General features: G+C 43.1%; 1 protein-coding gene across 8 annotated transcripts in view; it reads left to right on the top strand.

Annotated features, from left to right (window-relative positions):
* The window catches only part of LOC146973358 (transcription factor COE3), a 69,140-nt gene extending 50,483 nt beyond the window's left edge, over positions 1–18,657 (top strand). For 4 of the 8 annotated variants that reach the window (XM_085799843.1, XM_085799842.1, XM_085799841.1 and 1 more), the window contains exons 11-16: positions 8,351–8,439; positions 13,518–13,583; positions 13,821–13,992; positions 14,448–14,633; positions 15,065–15,232; positions 16,553–18,441. In XM_085799843.1, coding sequence (XP_085655969.1) covers positions 8,351–8,439; positions 13,518–13,583; positions 13,821–13,992; positions 14,448–14,633; positions 15,065–15,232; positions 16,553–16,584 — 713 coding nt within the window. In that variant the 3' untranslated portion in view covers positions 16,585–18,441. Of the gene's footprint in view, positions 1–8,350; positions 8,440–13,517; positions 13,584–13,820; positions 13,993–14,447; positions 14,634–15,064; positions 15,233–16,552 lie in introns of all 8 variants that reach the window. The other 4 variants (XM_085799847.1, XM_085799845.1, XM_085799844.1 and 1 more) reach the window with 2 other exon arrangements.
* Positions 18,658–20,236: the final 1,579 nt, after the last annotated feature.

The following is a 20,236-nucleotide window of genomic DNA, read 5'->3' as shown; positions in this document are numbered from 1 at the left end:
AGTAGAACCAACTGTCAGCAAGGTTGTAGAAAATCAAAAGGAGAAAGTCCTGGCTGTACCCGAGTCAATACTTTATTATACTTTACACTTTATTAAGTGCTACAAACAGTACATGCTGGTTTGATCAGATATTTTTTAAAGGAAAAGTATCCATTTTCAGCCTCATTTGCAGCATCTTAACCTTTTTACTACATACTTAGAGTACTGTATGAAAGAGTAAATCATAAATAAAAACTTTGACCGTACAATTTATCCAATTTAAGCTCCTAATTGCATCAGAGCTTTTGGTTTTCTATCTTGGCCAAGTTTCCATGCGAGCTCCCCTCCTGGGGCAACGATGCAGGCCGTTGGTAATATGGTTCTGCAAGCAGTCCTAACACACTCAGCCACTATTTATCCTAATCAGTGACATCCACATAACCAGGATTGCTTAAAATGAACCCCTTCCGCGCCCCAGAAAACGCACATTTACCGGGACCCCATTTGTCATGGGTAAATTGAGGGTCAGTAAACTTCGCCTGTATCCTCCAGTGGGGATCCAGGACATGCATCATAACGTTAGGAGAGAATGATTGGCGAAGGCGAGCTGTCACACATTTGTCAGGGGGAAGGGAACATTATTTGCTAATTTCCCAAGCTGGGCACTGACAGGGTGCTTCGTCTTCAGACCTTTGGTGACCAGCATGGCTTCTCAGCTATTAGTACAAGTCAAGTGTTTTTTCTTTCTTTTTTTCTCCTCCTCACTGTAAAGCGGCAGTAATAAGAGCCATTCGTTCGACCTCACAAGATCGCAGCATACTGGGTGAAGGATTTTGGATGGAGCAGATGCCCCATACAGTGAGCTGCTCTTGCCAGGTCTTAGTTGAGGCCAGACAGCCTTGAGGGCTGATGGATCACAAAGTTTCCTCGTCAAGGTGACGCTATCGACTCCACTGCACCAAAATCTGACAAAATGGGTATGAGGCAGTCATTCATCAACATAAGGACAAAGGGGTCATGTGTGCTTCACTCAATACTGGTGGAGATCAAGAAATGTCAGTCCTGCAAGGGATGGAAAGGGAAGATGTTGATAATGCAGAAGTAAAGTCTCTTTTAAATTAAGCTGCAACAACAATTTCTTAATTTATGAATTAAAAGAAACAAAAAACAATTAGTGTTCACCAAAACAAAACCAGCAACCTTTTTGTTCAGCAAACCAGAGATATAAATAGTGATATCTAGTGCTCCAATCCAAAATTAAACCCACTTCCTGTTCCACTCTTAGAAAGAGGAACAAAATGTTATGTAGTCTTGGACCGTCCTCTCTCCCCCCCCAAAAAAGAAAACTCAAATAAACAAACACAGACATCTTTATCGTAGTATATCTGATAGGGCCCTGTGCTATTCAGCCTGTGACTCGGGCCTATCCTTACGTCTCCTCTCCACCCTGCCGTCACTTTGAAGTCCCAGACTCAGAAGCTGATCAGATGGAGATCTTCCTTTTCATTTCCTGTCCTGCAGCGTTGGGTGTGGTACTCCACTGGTTGCTGGTTGGCCATGGGGTGTGGCCTACAGCAAAGATATGCTATAATCAAAGGCATTCAAGGAGGTATGTAAACAGATCAGACAAGGACATGCTAAATACTCTATATAATCATTGTATACTTAAAATCCTTAAATCCTCTACACGCAGCGTTTCAAATTGGAATCAATCTGAATGCGTCTGCAGTTTTCTTTTAATGTTCAACCTGCAGTGTGAGGCAGTACAATGGGAAGGGACGACATAGGCATTTATAAATGTCATCGCCACAGTCAAGTGGGTTGTAACCAGTTGGCACAACAGTTTTAGCATGTGTCAAAGCATGTTATCCACTAGCCATATCCCCATACCTGCCTGTCTCATTACAACTCTGGTATTTAGCACTAGCTCCACAGGAGTGAGGCAGACACTCGTTGCCAAGTTAGATGGGCTTGGTTTGAAGGCCTTGTGAGCTTGTGTGGAGCGCGACAAGGTTCCACGGAGGAAGGTCCTTGTGTCCAATTAGAGGGCTGACGTGACACGTGCTCGCACTCCCCCACTGTCAGGCAGCTTGTCAGGTAGGCTTTGAGAAGCACACTGTGGCATTATTCCACAGCGTGTTATCAGCAAGTGACCTGTGAAATCCATCTCCAGGAAATTGATTGAAATAAGTACTTGCAGTTGGGCATGCATTTTCTCCTATTACATCTCTCTGTGAAATGCATTGTGGGTATCTTTCAAGAGAAAAATGAAAGTATGGGCGTGTGTTTTTCCTCCCAGTAAGGATGGTATTCATTGATTTAGTTTTAATTGGAGACACTTTTTGTCCCACAGTATCGTTAGAGGTGTGTTTTGTAATGGCTCTTAAAATGGATCGTCCTCACCGAGTCACAGCATCAGTCCTCTGCCACAGGAAAGATAGACAGCGGAGGCAGGGAGGGGAGCTCTTGATAGACGAGGATCTTTCCCCTCCTCCTCTTTTCTCTTCCTCCTCTTCTTGCCCCATTTTCAGTATGATCCACACCCAACGGGCTTTAAAAGAATTCCACTCACCACTGCCCCCACCCGCCCACCCCCCTTCCCCACTCCCCCCTCTGCCGCATTTTGATTGAAATTCATCGGCAAGTTTATTGAGAAATGAATGAGGGAGGCAGCACGGTATTGACTTTGAGAGGAAAACACAACTCATCTTGAATGAGGGGGAAAACGCGGCCGTAATTTAGCCGTCATCGATCTGTGCCCCGTCCATGTATTGATCTTCATTTTACAATATTAATTTGCGCTTGCAATCAGCTGTGAAGGGAACCCATTTGATTTCTGTTGGCTGGTAATGTGTGAATGTCCGCCGGCGTCCTTCGAGAAGTGGCACACATACTTTAGATGTCATCTAAGAGGATTGAACAGGTGTCTTTGGCCCTTTCTAATAATACAACCGATATGAAGAGAGTCTGAAATTATGGATCTGCAATCTGTAACATTGCTCCCTTTTAACCGTGTTAATTACATTTTATCTGTTGCAGGAGCAATATCTGCTGGAGACTGTAACTGTCTAGGTTTTTTTCATCTGTATTGGCTCAAAGTTCATGAAATTTCAATGATCATTGATCTGTCTCCATTGATTTATCTTAACTGCAGATCTTTGAAATTTTAATTTCCTGTTCATCTTGAGACTGCTGGAGATGGAATCACTCAGTGATAACTGGCTGCAGTGGATGGAGATGATATGGTCAGTGTTAAAACAGATGAGGTTTGCTTTGCGTGAGTTTGCTGTGGAAATTCCAATTTGGTTTGGTTTGTTTTTTTCCCTCTTTTATGATGGTCTCTACATCTGCATGTGTGTTTTTTTATTCTCTCAACACTGGAACATATCGATACTGTGCAGCAGCAGCATGACTTCTGAGTATCCCACCTCTTTGTATGCACAGTATTCAATTTTAACTCCTGACGGTAACACTGAGAAGATATTCACTCTGTCTGTGTCTCTACAGTAGACTGTGCTGAGCATCAGCCAGACGAGGTCATTATGTGTGCTGATGCTGTTCTGAACTGCATCCATCTAACAGACTGCAGGTGCCTAGAAGGCTTCAGTTAGACTGTTTGATAAGTCACAAATGCAATAACACTTGAATGAACTTCTGCCTGTGCTGTTTATCTGTCTCCCCCTTTCCAACTCCCACTCCACCTCTAATTTGTGTTAAGGGGAAAGAAAAAAAATAACTGCTCAATGGTGTAGGAGGAGTGGAGATAAGCTCGAAGCAGTTAAGTATAATTAGCGAAAGTAATAGCTGGCAAATGGCAACAAGGCTAGGTTTTTATCTCCTGGAAAGATAGAGTTATCGTAATAAGCTGTAATGGCTGGCAGGAATGCTAGTACTCTGTGCAAGCTTCCATTCAGGCTCATAGACTTAACAAGGAACAATTTCCCTTAAATTTACTGCTTTGCTCAAACATTTCCCTATGTTTATACCCCGATACTGTAAGTCAATACATGTGTTCAATCCCCTTCCATATAGACCGAGGGCACACAGTGGTGTATTGCCATGTAAGCACTTCTGGCTGCCAACGTCGGCCATGTTACACTGTTCCTGTAGAGCGGTTACTCATGTCCTATTTCTAGAGAACATGGAGAAGGAGCAGCAGACCACACTCAGATGCCATGTACACGCCATCCACTCTACATTTTAAGTAAAGTGGCTAGACTGAGGCAGCTAAAGGGGCTCTCAGAGAAAATGTGTTAGTGGCATGAAAGGACAGGCAGATTAAGGCGTTAGATCAAAATAAGATTGGGGAAGTGCACATTCCAGGCAGAGGAATTCCACTGAAGCCCTGCCACCGACGCTCGTGCGCATGCGTGATATTCAAAATTGGAAATGATATGGTCACAGCTGCACACCGAGTCATGCATTCCACCTCTTCATATTCGGAAACATGATCGTTGGCTTACCAGAGTGAGAAAATTACTGAAATATTCATAAAATAAATTCTTCCATACCTTGATGAAAAAAGACACTGAATACTTTAGTCACTTTATCTCTGCAGTTTTTTTTATTTTTTATTACGCACACGTGGAAATGATTCTTTGGCTGTTAAAATTCAAACGTGTTTGCCGTCACTTCTGCTGTCTCATTGCTTTTGTTAAATTCTAATCATCTCTGAAATTAAACCATGGAAACAAATCTATGAACAATTATATCCCTGTAAATGTAACACAAGCAGGGAAAGAGATATAAGCCATGTAATTGAACAAAACATGCAACCTGTCTAAATCTGAGGGGAAGATGAGAGAAAATGAAAATTCTATTAGTCCATAATGTTCCCTCTGCCCCCTCCGCCCCCTCCCACCCATGTGCTCTTCATCTCTCCTGCAAAGTATTCAAATGCAAGCCCTGCCTTACCTCCCTGTGTCTCTTTTTCTCTAATTATCCATGAGGTCAGTAAGCAAAATGGGGAAGAAGCCAGGAGATCAATACAAATTATCCCTGAGCAAACCAGTGCTGACAGTTTGAATTGCAGCATATGTTTACCCAAAATCAGGCAATTTATCTTAATATCAGGCGAGTAATGCAGCAGGGGTGAGAGGTCACACAATCTCTCCACCTCATAATTACCCGCCTCTAAAACAGGAAAGTGGTATTGATTGGCCGCGGGCCGGGAAGCGGGCGTGACTGGAACGTGCCAGCGACCCCCCCACCCCCACCACCCTCTACACCTACCCCCCCCTCCCTCTCCCTATCATACCTCCTCCTAGTTTCCCCCCCAACCTTCCCTCCTCCCCCTGGCTAGACTCCCCACCCAGTGCAGGATTTATGGGATGTGTGTGGAGGGTTTCATGTTTCCTTGCAGCGACTGAGAGCCCTTACAGGAGGGGTAATGGGGGTGGAGGGGTGGGGGGTGTACACACACTTCCACACCCTCTCCCCCCCCCTCCCTCACCATATTGTGTTGGAAGGACGAGGAGGGCCAAAGTGATTTTGGCACGCATGGAGTCATGCGAGGGCATGGCAGAGCTCAATCTGCCTGTTATATCTTTAGAGGAGAGTAAAGTTTACGACGGAGTGTGAAGTTGGAACGTAATGACGTGCCAAGGATTAAAAAAGACACGGGGTGAGGAGGTGGGAGTAAAAGAGGAGTAAAAGGTCGCTGTCAATGTGTGTGGTGTAAGAAAAAGTAAGAGGGGTAGTCCCAATGATTCTTGTAAAAGCTCAGCAGATGAAAGAAAATCTTTGCGCGGGAGAAAAAATGTGCAGAGCAACGCGATGAATACACACATAACACATTTATTGTCCAGATTGAATATAAGTGCTCAGTATATATCATCAGCGGCTCTTACAGGATTATTGACATTGTCTGTGTCTGTCTGCACCAGTGTACATGCTATGACTACAAAACTGTCAACTCATCAACTGACAGCACCGTTTAGCGCTAATGCAAGTCTCCATCAGCTGTCAAAAGCATTTGCATGAAATCAATAGCAGATGGCGGTCTGTGTCACCAATTTCATTACGCTGGGGTTGTTACAAAGATCATCTCCATGATAGATGAGACGGCGACATGTCGACATGTGGAGATCATGCCTGACGCTTAGACTCCAACTGCACAGCACTGAGCCACGTTTTAAACCCAGGCTGTCAATAACGTTTTTATTTAGTTTGACATTTTTGATTCCCCATATGAAAGTATTCATCACTGTATATAAACTTTTAAAAGAGCAATGATTTAAACTACACGATACCCTCTAAATCACATTCATAATCATGAGGTCTGCTTTTACAGTAAGGCGTCATTATCATTGGAAAGGCACATCAAACAGAACACCTCGCCCAACCTAGGTCTTGTCCTGTACTGTACGTCTCTCCGGCTGTGTTCCCAGCATGCCTGGCGGGTTGTGTAGGCCCCAGCTGAGGCAGAGGACAGGAGAGCGTGATGTATCACCCTGAGAGAGCCCACTGACAGCCTCTGATGATGGATGGCCTGATTATGGAGTGCTTTTTACACATACACAATTTACATCACACTGAGCAGCGGGGTCTGGCAGGGCTGACATGCACATACACTCTCTCAGCCGGGCACGTGCAGTCACACACACACACACACACACACACACACACATTCACACAAGCCAATATGCATGCTCCTGTGTGTACACATGTACACATGTATGAGACCGCCAGAGTGTATAGATAAGAAAGGGGGTGGAAATAACAAAAGAAAGGGGGCAAATTCCTTGCTACAGCCTTGTCATGTACGATCAATACGGCAGATCAATCCTTTATTAAGGAGAAGATGGCGTTCCCCCACATTCCAAAGCAGGCCCTTGTCGTTTCAGGACGCATGATGACATGTCAAATCAGATTTCCAGCAGTGTATGTTGTTGTGGCGTGGGGTTTATTCAGGTGTGCCCGAGCAGCAGAGGCTGAATACCACTGTATCTGCAAACTAGATCCTTGCTATCGATTAGCACCCTGCATTGTCCATGCTTGAACACACAATTGCTCCGTTTGATCACGGGCGAGCTGGCAATTACTGTATTCAGGTTTTTGTCAGAAGTGGTGTATGTGTACACCTGTGTGTGTGTGTGTGTGTGTACATGACTGCTGTATGTATGCGTGAGTAGATACAGTGTGTGTGTGTGTGTGAGAGCATGCTTGCATGTGTATATAGATGAGAGGGAACAAAAGAAAGAGTAAGAAACATAAATGTTCAGTTTCCTGCCGTGACTGCCTGGCTTGTGCCTCAGTGGCCCTGCCTGCCTGCCTGCCTGCTTGCCTGCGTGTGTCTGTGTGTGTGCGTGTGTGTGTGTATGGGGGGGTGTTCGCTTGCTTTCACATTCTCTGGTGTTCAGCAGGTTCAGCGAGCTGTGCGGTGTTAATGCTGAAATTACATGCTGAGTAATGAGTGATGGGCCAAATTACAGGCTGAACAATGAATAGAGGCAGGCAGCTCTTATTAGTCTCCATAGAAAGCCATTGATTTATGAAGCGCCTTGCTCGGCGGAGTTACTCTCCTGAAAATGATATCTACATTGAGAAGTGATGTTCTCTATTAAGTCGTTCCTTCCCCCTTTTACACTGCTCTCCTACTTTCCTCCCCTCCTCCCCTCCTCCTCTCCTTCTCTCCTCTGCCCTGCCTCCCTCCCTTTGCCTTGTCCTGCCTATGAGTGTACACATGATTGTTTAGAATCAGGCGGAGCTGTAAGGAAGCCTTCAATTACCCATTAGGACTGTCAGACATAAAACGCCCTGCTCTCACCAAAGTCTGGGTTATGATTCATTTACTTTGTGCCTCTGATTCATCGCCCAATATGCCTCATGCCCCAGATTACTATTTGAGGGGTGGGAGAGATTAATGGCTGCATGGGATCTGCTGCCGTATTTCATGGGCCCAGTGTTGCAGTACAGTTGGTGCAGAAGGGTGAAATGACAGCAACCTACACTAGATCAATGTGTGGACAGCCTTTCACAGATTATTAAAGCTCTGTTAGATTAAAAGACCCCCGCTATGTAGTTTGCTGTAGTCAATATTCCCAAGCAGATAAAAAGGGGGAGGGTCCCTTGGAAGGATTCTCAGACTGATGTAGGGCATCATGGCTGTTAATGGAATAACACTTGGTGACACAAGTGTCAGAGGAACCCTTGTCATTTTCCTTGGCTTGCCCCCTGGAGCCGCTGATGATTCATAAAACATCGTCTCGCCCCTGAGGTTTCTTTGAAATTAGGCATTCTGAAATGACTTTTGTACTGTAAACTCTAACAGATTTCTGAATTAGTTTCTTCCTCTCGCTGGCAAAATTAACCCTGAAATGGTTTGATTTTTTTTTTTTTTTTTTTTTAACCTTCCTTTTCTCTCTTTCAGCCCTGAATGAGCCAACCATCGACTATGGTTTCCAGAGGCTGCAGAAGGTCATCCCCAGACACCCCGGCGATCCTGAGAGGTTACCAAAGGTCAGTACGGTGTCTCTGCTGCATTAAAAAAAAAAAGCACACACACACAAACACACGCTGAACAGCAAGAAGACAGAGCTGTCTGGGTTAAAAGACTTTAATACTGTGAATGTGACAAATAAACAAAACGACATTACCATCAACGCAGAGCACTGTGACCCAAAACTGTAACAGCTTTGCTTCACATATGTGGCTTACCCACTAACCAGCGTGGTAATGGTATTGGTTTTGTGTGTGGAGAGAGGCGTAAACTCTCTGTGTGGTAAAATAGCTCAATCAGGCGTTTTCCTCTCCAGTAGTCTGTGGAGATGGTAATCTGGTCAGAAACGACGTCTGCACCCTCATTACCCCACTCATGTTTTCCTTTCATTTTCTGCAGCTCGATTTGGTTTAATCTTTTGTTTACAGAACCCTGTGCCGTAAACCCCCTAGTCTTACTGCAGCTAATAGACAAAGACTGCATGTTATTATGCTTTGGCTTTCTTATTGTTTTCTTTTGAACCTGGGTGAAGGAGTTGAAAGCCTCATCAGTTTTAGACACACTGGTGTGGCACACAAATAGGCTGCCATATTGAAAGACTTGAGCATGAAAACTAAGGTGCACAGGTTTTTTTTTCTTTCTTTATTTCCCTCCCGTGCAGAAACTCTTTGATTCTTTTATTCTTTTCATTCCCTTTGATTCTCTTACTCTTTCCATTTCCTATTGATAAAATCTATCTGTGTGTTTTCACTAATTGCTACCCTGCCAGTAACCATTTTTGTGACTGACGTTCCAGATGTGTCAAGTGTAATAATATGACTGATTAGTACTTTCAAAACCCCCGGCATGTAGTAAAGCGGTGGCCACCTCAGAGTTTTAATAATACTGTAAAACCTTTAAAGACCTTATCTATTAAATCCCAGCATGCAACACAGCAATATCATTAACGTCCAACGGACAATTTAATAAAGAACAGACTGTGTGGTAGCTATAGACATTTGACCAAGGCAATGTGGAGAATTGGAACATCACAGCTAGTCCCTGGTTCAGTATATGAAGTGTTTCAATTAGACTTGGTCCCCGAGGAGGCAGGAAACAACACCCAGACATGAAATGTTACTCTAATTTCAACTGTAAATGTGAGACTAAAAGGTAAAGTACACTTACCTTTAATATCCACATGGCTCTCTCTATCTCCACCTACGTCACTGGTCAGTCTAGGTTGCGCCGTTTCGATGTTATAAAGTCACAGCGTCTTTGCAAAGTCCACATCTTTTGAACAAAGAGAACAACAATGTTAAACACAGCTTTATTACAGAGAAACCTTACTTCTTTCCTTGGATACAAAGCGTCATTGGCTGCGAGACAGATTTTGACACTGAGCCCGAGATTAGTTTCCTGGGTGTGCGTATACTTAATATAGCATGGTCTCCCAGCCTTTGCATGAAACAATCACAGAGTGAGATGAAACCCTGCACTTCCAATAAACAACATAAATATTTGATTTGCTCTCTAATGGACCCAAATATGGGGTTCAGGGGGCATGTAAATGATCCCACCAAGTGATTCGTCATTGTTAAGCTTGCCATCTGAGGGTCAGCACTCGGGGTCAAAAGCACATTCCCAATAAAACAGCCCGCGGCGTGCTGCGGCTGGCATGTACATTTGGAATGAGAACAGAAACGGCATATAGAGAACAACCATTACAGGGTGCAGGTGAGGTAGGGAGACTCTATAAAAAGAAGATAAAGCTGGAGGACGCACGGTGTGCATTAGCGGAAAGGCAAATCGACACCAAGCCCACTCACCGCCTCTATGCCCCCCACCCCTCCCTCCTCCCTTCCCATGACTTCACCCTCCAGTTGATAATATTACTGCGCTATTGATTTCCACCAGCCTTCTCCCTGGGACCAGTAAGACACGTGGTAATTGTAAGGAGACAGAAAGCCAATATGGGAGTGCTCATGGATAGCAAGGGATGCACGCTAATATTGTTGCTACACAGAGAAAAAAAGGGGGGAAGCTGCCTCTGATTGAAGTTTACCTCGTAATTCTAAGACAACATCGTAGATGACAGTCTGACCCTGTGGGAGGAGTGGAGATATAAAAATTCAATGCAAAGTCCAGGGTGAATATGAAAGTAATAAGTGTGAGCAGTCAAGTGATGAGAAAGGAGATTGGTTTGCGGGCATCGCGTTAAGTGAAGAGAGACTTTGGAATTCACCCTCCTTTTTAAGATCTTGTTATAAAACAATTTTCTATTCATAATATAAAAAAGACAATTTATAATACCATTTTGTGCCCTCTGGCAGTAATGGACAAATAGACTGGATATCACATTATATCACACTCAATTTCTCTCTTCTGTAACAAATTAGATTCATTATGAAATTAAAAGTGGAAACTCAATATTGTTTTATTATTAAGCTGATTGCTTTGGATTCTTTTCTTTCCTCCCAAAATGAGCATAAGCCCATTCTTTTCCAATTCTTTGTGTAATCCACAAGGAGAAAATATTACAAATGTGTTCATGTCAAGCAATTACCCATGTATTTAAATGAATCTCTCTTCCTGTGCTCTTTGAAGTACCTTCATCTAATGGCCCTATGCTTCTAAATGCATTCATTACCTCAGGCTAGAGCTAACAGAGTAATTGCCTTACAGTTTTATAATGGCATTAGCACTCCAAGCTACATAACCTAGGCCCTCTTTTATTAACTGTGATAATATAAATACAACACCCATGTTAATCTAGTGCTTGAAGAATCACATTCAGGCTGTTTTAGACCACGTCGTCTTATTGTTAGATATTTTTTATAACACATCATTTGTTATGGCTTCCTCTCTCTTTTCCTTCTCTTTTTCTTTTTCCTTTTTTTTCTTTTGCTCCGCAATAATGTAAAACAGCTTCTAAATCTTAGGTGATCTGTCATCTGAGCAGCCCCATTTAAGCAGTTGTTGAACACGAGACCTTTATGCAAAGCAAGGCAAACAATAGCAGAAATCTGTCACGCATTTGTCACAGAACAACAGAAATCATTTGAGGCCTTTAATTGTTTCAATTTAACATGGTGTGTTCTGATATGTCTCCATGACAAGAAAGCCAATTACACTTATGCTGGAGTAGTATTGAGATTTACATGGAAATGCCCTCAGAACACTATTCCGTGTTAATCGTATTCACAGCGTGAGCTGATACGCATGAAAGCGTCTCGTCAGAAGAAAACAAACTTCTTCCTTGATTGGGTGCAGCACTTCTCATCATCCTCGGATATGACTAGGTTGCCACTTAAGCATAGCCTTGCGAGTGAGCTTGGTTAGTTAAGACACCACGCGGTAAACGACAGATTAAGGATGAGAGGCAATATCGTTTTCTCTCCTTTTTCCAAGCTGTCCTTATGTCACTGCTGCAAAGTACCATATGGACAAGGAGGGAGAGGACGTTTTAAAGAGAATGAAACATGGCTTGCGAACGCGACAGTCTTAATTGCTTTAATTGTTGTTTAAAATTGAGAGCCATGTAGGAGATCTTGAAATATGATAGAATAGATTATTGGTAATTATTAACTGCAGACAAAAAGAAAGAAAACCACTTTATCTCACTCAGCAAGAGAGAGAGAAATCTGTTCTGCCTGATGAGAACACATCAAGACAGCTGGTCCTCTCATTTAGTCTACCTGCCTCACGACAACCATAATTCTTTATTTGTATGCAAACTAGATGCATGCAACGTTGAGCATACACACCAATTTCAGAGGTAAATGCCCATTCTAAGAGCCACCCATCCGGTAACGTGGGGTGGATTAAGCGATATGTTTCTATAAGAGAGCATGGCATACGCTGGAAGTGGCTTCTACAGTGATTCATCTTGATAAATCAAGGACTGTGGTAGATATGCTCCTCAGGATGAAAGGGCCCCATACACACACTCCGAGCACACTACATACGCTGTGCCTTGGAAATGCAGGCCAAGTCTTGGAGGCCGCTGTTTGAAGGCGCGAAGGCTGTGTTTACATTCATTTACGGCAGCTGCCGTCTTAATCCCACACTGCTATTGCCAAGTGATGGAACACTTCAGACAAATTACCAAGGCCCGCAAAAGAAAACATAGCGAATGTGGGAAGAAAACAAGCGCCATCTGAGATGTTTCTGGTGACAGATTTGCATTGCTTTTAACCAGGGTTCTAACAGCACAGTCGACAAATCTCTGCTCTACAGCAGGTGACAACAAGCGAGCATTTTAAAAAACACGCGCAACAGCCATGTCTGCAACTTGCCTTTGTCAGATTAAATGCACTCTAAAAGGAGGAGAGGGTTTTCATAGAGCATATTGCCTTCTGTATTATAGAAAACAAAGAGAGCAGTCTGGTTGCTTGAGAGGGATTTAATTGTAAGTGCTGAATTCAAAGAGCAGATAAAGACACACAAACGGGCCAAACCCCACCTAGCTGAAAGCCCAAAACAGAGTGGGGGGAACGGGATCCGGGGCCAACTCATTTTCAGTGTTAAGAGCCAAAGCAACACAGCTAATCCGCATTGTCAAGCGGGGGCAAGCATGCAGACATGGATAAGACCACATCCTGAGCATCCGTGTCCCCAAGGCACAAGCACCCAGCTCTTGCTGGATGGGAAGTCATTTGTGAAGTCCTTTGCAACAGCCAGTCAAAGAGGTTAATTGAAAAATTCCTTAATGTCATTACAACAGAACTAGATTAACCCAGAGCTAATTCACTTTATTGTTCTGAAGAGAGGGGACTCGGCGCTGAACTCCAGAGCAAACGTGAAGCCCAGAATCAGGGGTGAGGTGTTGTTTTTAAAGGAGTATGCCAGTTTAATTAAGATAGGGAACATTATTCACTGCTCTGCATGGTTGGAAGGAGCAAAGTGGTAGTGCTGTATAAATGCAGCGCCGGTGCCTCTTAAATCAGGGTGGCGTTTATTTCGGCAGCTGAATATGTAAACATTTCTCAGTATCTCCACGACCCTGCTGTGTAATGTTGTTTGTGTGACTGTTTGTTACCGTAAGAACAACTGGGGTCAACTGGAACATAATCCGCTGAGCTCTCTTAACGTTTACTCTTCCTCTGTTCCTCATCAGGAGGTGTTACTGAAGAGGGCGGCCGATCTCGTTGAAGCTCTGTATGGAATGCCCCACAACAATCAGGTCTGTATCCACACAGCCGCTCAAGCGTGCTCATGCCTCTGCTAAATAAGAAACCATTGAAAAATTTACTGATAGTATCACCAAAGGGTATTTTTCACCACTATATCTGGAACCATGTAGGCTACATGCGTTGTGAGTTAACCATATAGCCATGAACCATGCATCAAAGCAAAAAAAAGCTATAAAAAAAAGAAACAATATAAATAACGAAACCTCTGCCTTCTCTTTGCTTCTCAGGAGATCATTCTGAAGAGGGCAGCTGACATCGCCGAGGCCCTGTACAGCGTTCCCCGCAACCACAACCAGATCCCCTCTCTCGCTAACACAGCCTCCCACGGCATGATGGGAGTCAACTCCTTCAGCAGCCAGCTAGCAGTCAATGTGTCTGAGTCACAAGGGAACGACCAAGGTATGTGATTTAGGGTACCGCTCCGTAACTCAGTGGTTCTCAAAAGTGGGGTCCAGGGAGCTGTGGGGTTCCTTGAGGGGATTTCAGAAAGGAGAGGGGGCGGGGGGGGAGTCAGCAGCAAAATGAGAAATAGTTAAATTTCTATTTTTCATCATTAGAATAATAAAAAAAAGTGGGGGTGGGAGGGTGGGGTGGAAATTTGTGTTTGTGCACACCGGCTCTCTGCCCCCATCCTCGCTGACAATACAGGGAGTTAAAGGGTCCAATTAAGAGCCAAATTCTTTTCCTAATAAACTGGCATCTGCAGGATGTGCTGATATAAAAATGTTTGATTGCAGCAGCAAATTTCCATTATCGTCTACAGTAATCAGTGAACATTTCCCTGGTAAACACTGTACAGAAGGGAAGGAATGAATGAATTTCCCCTCTCTCCATCCTCCACCTGTGTTATTCAGTGGGCTACAGCCGGAACACCAGCAGCGTGTCCCCCCGGGGCTACATCTCCAGCAGCACCCCGCAGCAGTCGAGCTACAACACCGTCAGCAACAGCATGAATGGCTACGGCAATGCCGGTATGAACCTGGGAGTGCCAAGCTCCCCTGGGTTCCTCAACGGATCCTCTGCCAACTCCCCATATGGAAGTGAGTAGCTTGCCACTATCACACGCTGTAGTAGCACTAAGCTGCTGTTGATTTAATTCCAGCTCCCACATTCGTTTTCACTTCTATGAATCACTTCTGACAGGGTTATAACATTATTGATGGTGATAATATATTACTATTCATTCACAGAGGCTTGTTTAGTTTTAGTAGTTGCGAGAACACACGTGTAGCTCCAGAGAACGGGAAAAATATTCGTTTTTTTTATGTGTATTTCACCATATGCCACCTGTATTTGTTCAACCGGACAAGATGTTGATGGTAGGGGCCTGTGAGTACTGATCGTGTATCCCCCCTGGCAGAAATACTATCCTCGCCTTACCTTAACTGCCCTCTCCCTCTCGAGCACTACTCACAGCACGTTCTCACTCTCACCCTCCCTCCTCTCTTTTCCTCCCCTATCGTCTCTGCAGTTAAACAAAAGAGCGCCTTCGCCCCTGTGGTCCGACCCCAGGCCTCCCCACCCCCCTCCTGCACCAGCGCCAACGGCAACGGACTGCAAGGTGAGCCCCCCTCACCCCCTCATCCCTTCCCTACGGACTACTGGTCAGATACCGCTGCTCAGGCCTCTGTCCGGTTTGGTGAGGGATTAATCATTACAAATATATGCATTTTGACAGGCCAATTTACACCTTTCAGATCACACTCAAACACGCACACACGCACACACACACACTCACACATACACACTCTGAGCATGTCTTTACACACACACAAACACGCTCCCGCAAGTATAGGACTGCCGGCGTCGTCTCACGTCTGTGCGCACATACATGCAAACATACATCCTTGTTGCCCTTTCATACAAATGATCTGCTCTGATGTCGCAGGAAGAGACCTTCCCAGAATTGTTTTAGTAATTATGTTTATTAGGTTTTGTGCATGTGTCATGACCAACATGATTGCTTTGAAAACAAGCTTAGCCGTAGTGTGTGCCCCAAGATTAATAACATTGGGCTTAATGAAGTGGGAAATTAAAGTTCATCTTGCTACACGTTCATACTTATTAATACATGTTGTGCAGAAATTAATGAGCAATGCCTTGCCATCATCTGCGCTGGCAAACTTAAAAGCATTTCAACCATGACTCTACAAATATACTCAGAGCAATATAATAATATATCATCCCAGCACTTCACTAGTCGCCTAATTGTTAAAACGTGTGAAAATACTGAATATATAAACTCTCGGGGTGAGGTACAGTTGCTAATGATATCCTAAGCAGATGGTCCTGGTAAAATAACGGAAGCTACCTTTGATCTTGCCTAATCTCTCTTGGATAATGACGCAGAGGCACGACTTGGGGAATGTGGAAATGCAGGAACTAATGCGCTGTAGAGTGTTGGGAGAGTTGAGGATAAAGAGATGAGGGGAGGAGTGGAGGCGATAGAAGGAATCTGAGGGGAGTCTGAGGAGTGTCTAGTACTGTAGCATTGTGGCATTGTGGGAAGTGACCGTGTTGTTGCTCTGCCGTCACCACGGCCGGGTCTCCTGGGAGTCTGGGCCACTGTTTGCCATTACCCCAACGCCAGGAGAAATATCACACATAGCAAGACTGGCGTGCTGGGGGCTGAAATGTCAGAGCAGGAGGGAGGTTTTCAAACTCTCCCTGTTAGGAGGACGTGCAGCAGCAGGCTGGTGGACACGGCAAACACTCACAGGCACATACGCAAACAGGGACATTAAGGCATACATTCACGCACTTGTGCACCGTCAGATGGCTCGAATCACGCACGCACACACACACACACACACACACACACACACACGAACATACATATTCACAAGCACACACATGCATGCACAGTAAATTACAATACTTTAGAGATTTTGTCATATTTATATCCATTGCTGTTTTTGCCAAATAAATTAATATCCTTTTCTTTTCTCTCTTTCTCCAGCCATGTCCGGCCTGGTTGTCCCTCCAATGTAAATGCACTTTCATCATCTCAAGCACCAGTCTACACACTACCACTTCAGAGGATCCCCCCCACCCACACCCCTTCCCCCAAACCCACCCACCCACTCCCTCTGCCCCCCTCCCTCCCTCAGCACACTGCAAAACGCTGGTGTAATGTATAGTCAACCGCTTGTTCTGTTTTTAAAGATGAAGAAAAAAAAGAAAAAGAAAGAAATGATTTTTTTTTTTTCTTTTAAAATGACTTTTACCAACCTGCAGAAAAAAAAGGATTTCACAAGGAACAATATTTTTCTTTCTGTGGGGATTTTTTTTCCTCGTTTTGTTTATATTTTTTTTCTCCATTTTATCACCCTTGAAGAGGACACAGGATGATGAAGGGTTTATTTTGTATACCTGTCGGGTTGTGCGTCGGCCTCGGATCTGTCCAATCAACCACACATTCAATACTGGAAGGGACTCTGTGGACTCACCATCTGGTTGTAAAGTAAAAACACTGATGTACAGTACATTTGCCAATGAACTTGTTTGCCTCAGAAATTGTTTTTTCTGTTTCAACTCTCTTTTAATAGATTCACAACAGTTGTGTGTCTTTATAATGTGACTTTTTTGTATTTTTATGTGTGAGAAAAATACACAGGGGCCAAGACAGTTTGAATTTCAACTGGAAAAATATATGAGATATATAATGTAGAAAATTGATCATAAAAGTACAACAAATACGAGTAAAAGGGGCGGGGCTGGGTGGGTAAGGATGTATCATGTTTCATTCCTGCATTTTAACTTAAATTTTGTAATTTATTGTAGCTAGAAATCATCTTCAAAAGTAAAAAAAAAAAAATCCTCTTTGATTCAACAAGCACACTGACGTGTACAAAACACTGCTCTGTTGATGAATATGATGTACTTCCATGTCTAGAGCTTCCTTTTAAGCAAGTGTGTTTTGCCATGTTTTTCAACTTTTTTGCTAGCACTGTATATTAATGCATTCCTAGGCTACTGTGAAGTCTGTTTCTTGTTGATGAGGAGCAGTCTCCCCCCTCTAGCTCCAACTCCCTTATGTGTTTTATATGTGGTTAAAAATTGTAGACTATTGTGATATTGCCAAACTTGTGCTAAATATTTATACATCTGTCTTTTTCATGTTCTTTTAGATCAACAAAAAACATTAAAAAAAACAAAATTAAAATCCATTGAGAATGTAGGAGTATAGTAGTTCATTGTCATATTTCTGTTCAAACACACACTTGCGCTCACTGAGGGAAATTTTGTAACATATCAACTATAAATAATGTATTTATCTCTGAAATTTTGTATATTGCTTTTCATTATGTATGTATTAATCGTCATGCCCTTAATATAGTGATGCAGCACAGATAATTCAGCCAAGAACTGTTGCCTTCATTTGTTTTCTTTTTGTATTTGATGAAATGCAATGTGCATATATTTCATGTGTATCCTCAAAAATTTGTGTTACTCCGTCAAGACTCTCTGTCCATTTTTTAAAGGGGAAGTCAAACTTCATTGTTTATTTTTATATTGATTTTAAATTATCTATACAGACCATTTTGGAGAAAACTTTGTTGGTTGTATTGTCAAATAAATTGTTTGTGACCCATATGATAGTTGTTAAGATCCAATAGAGACTAATGTGCATGAGGGACAACCTTGGAGATAAAAAAAACACTCCATCTGTGGTTGTATTTTTTTCTGTTTTGTAGAATGTATAGAAGTCATTTTTACTCATCACTTATGACTCTGCCACATAGCTTACATGTGTTTACAGGGAAGAAAATTTAAAAATGTCAACATTTGGAATGGAAACAGAAATGAATAAGTGATGTTTTATTAAAATTTTCAGTAAAAACACAATAGCTCCTCAACTGTGGACTTCTTCAGTATAAAGTACAGTTTGGCTGGCAGACAAACTGACAATCAGGACAAAGACATAGAAGAAAAAAGACAGTAGAAACTTCTGAGGACAAACCTGTGATTCGTCTGTAAGTTGTAGTGTTTGCCATGACTTTGCCATAGAGATAATTGTTTGAAAACCTGTGGACAAGTGTACCATCCATAAAAGATGAAAACTGCTCTTTACTCATATTATTTCAGCACAGCTCTCTGACATTGTTGCATATTCCTACTGGTCTCTGTGTCAGCGTATCCTGCATCTGTGGTGCTTCAAAGCTTCATTGTAGTCATTCATAAACAGTTGCGGGCTTTTTATTCAAAGCACCCCAAATGGGGCTCATTCAAATCCCTCATTTTATTGCATTAAGCCACCTAGTTAATAAAGAATCAATACATTGAAAGAGCAAGGTTATCCTTTGTCTATAAGGGCTGGTATCGTTTTGAACCTCTTATAGTTTGAGCGCTGAAAGGGGGGCCACTGTGAAATCTATACTCATCAAGTGGGTCAAACAGAAGGATAGAAGTGTTTGAGGGAAGAATAGTGGTTCTCCTTAAAAACAACTGAGCATCTTATCTGGCATCCTGAGCAGGTCACAAAATGTCAATTTCTCATCAAGGCAACATTGTCCGAAGCCACCCCTGCCTTTAATGCACAATTAAACCACGGCAACCTGAGTGGCAATCAGCATATCACAGCTTATTATGTCAACCAGCATGCACAAGATCTTACGGCAACGGGCGATAGTCCGGGAGCTGCTGATAGCGCAAAGGACAGATACACTCAAAAGACCGATTTAATTTTCAGCTGTGATCGCCCTGTGCTTCAAATCATTCCCTCGATAATCCAACGTGTCTGATAACAATAGCCACACATCTGCTTCCTGACATTGCATTATCTGTTTCAGATACACATACACAGGTTTGGATCTATCGCCTTGCTCTCTGCACTCCCTCGCAAAATCTTGCACAAAACCATGTTTATTTAGTCTTAAATGCCCTATAAATGAAACCAAGGAAACTGTCTGTCATTGCAAAAACCACAACCAACAGAACATAAACAGGCAGTGAGGGGAAAAAAAGGAAATTTCTGAGGGCGAAAGTAAAGAAAAAAAGAAAAAAAAACTACAAGTTTGCTCAGTTGTTGCCAGTTTTATGAGCTCCGAAGCCTGGCAGGCAGGCTGGAGGTACAGTATATTGTCTCAGCAAGTTTCTCTGTACCCAGCGATCAGCCACTGGCTCTGCCACACCACTCAATCATCGTGAGAGCCTCTTTATTGGAGAACTCTAATGGCCACCCTCCACCATGATCTTAATGTGTGCATTAAATATTTATAAATCCTGGGTCAATAATGCCCCATAACCAGAGCCTGACAGACCCCCACCATACCATGTGGCTGCCTCCCTCTCAAACACAGGCAAAGGTCAAGGGGTCACGCAATCAAAAGAGAGCGAGCTCGCCACATCCATATGTTGCCACTCTTATCAAGACTTTCCTCGGTACTGGTTATCTGTCAAAGGAAAGAAATATTGAAAGCAATATCGATCTTAACTAGCCTTGTGTTGCCGAGGGCCACGCTTCAAACATCTGCTCGTGCATTGTTATATTTCAAAAAAAAAAAAACCTCCTCTCAATAATATAAGCCTGAGTGTTAATATTGAACATCTCTGAGCCAGAGCATGACTAATATCCACCTTATTAACAAACATCACCACAGATGTGTTGTTTGTTTTTTAAGTTGACATACATGTAATAAAT

The sequence above is a fragment of the Trachurus japonicus genome, chromosome 15, assembly GCF_045865225.1.
Source record: "Trachurus japonicus isolate A0001 chromosome 15, Traja_1.0".
Classification (NCBI taxonomy): Eukaryota; Metazoa; Chordata; class Actinopteri; order Carangiformes; family Carangidae; genus Trachurus; species Trachurus japonicus.
This window is presented reverse-complemented; position numbering and strand designations above follow the sequence as displayed.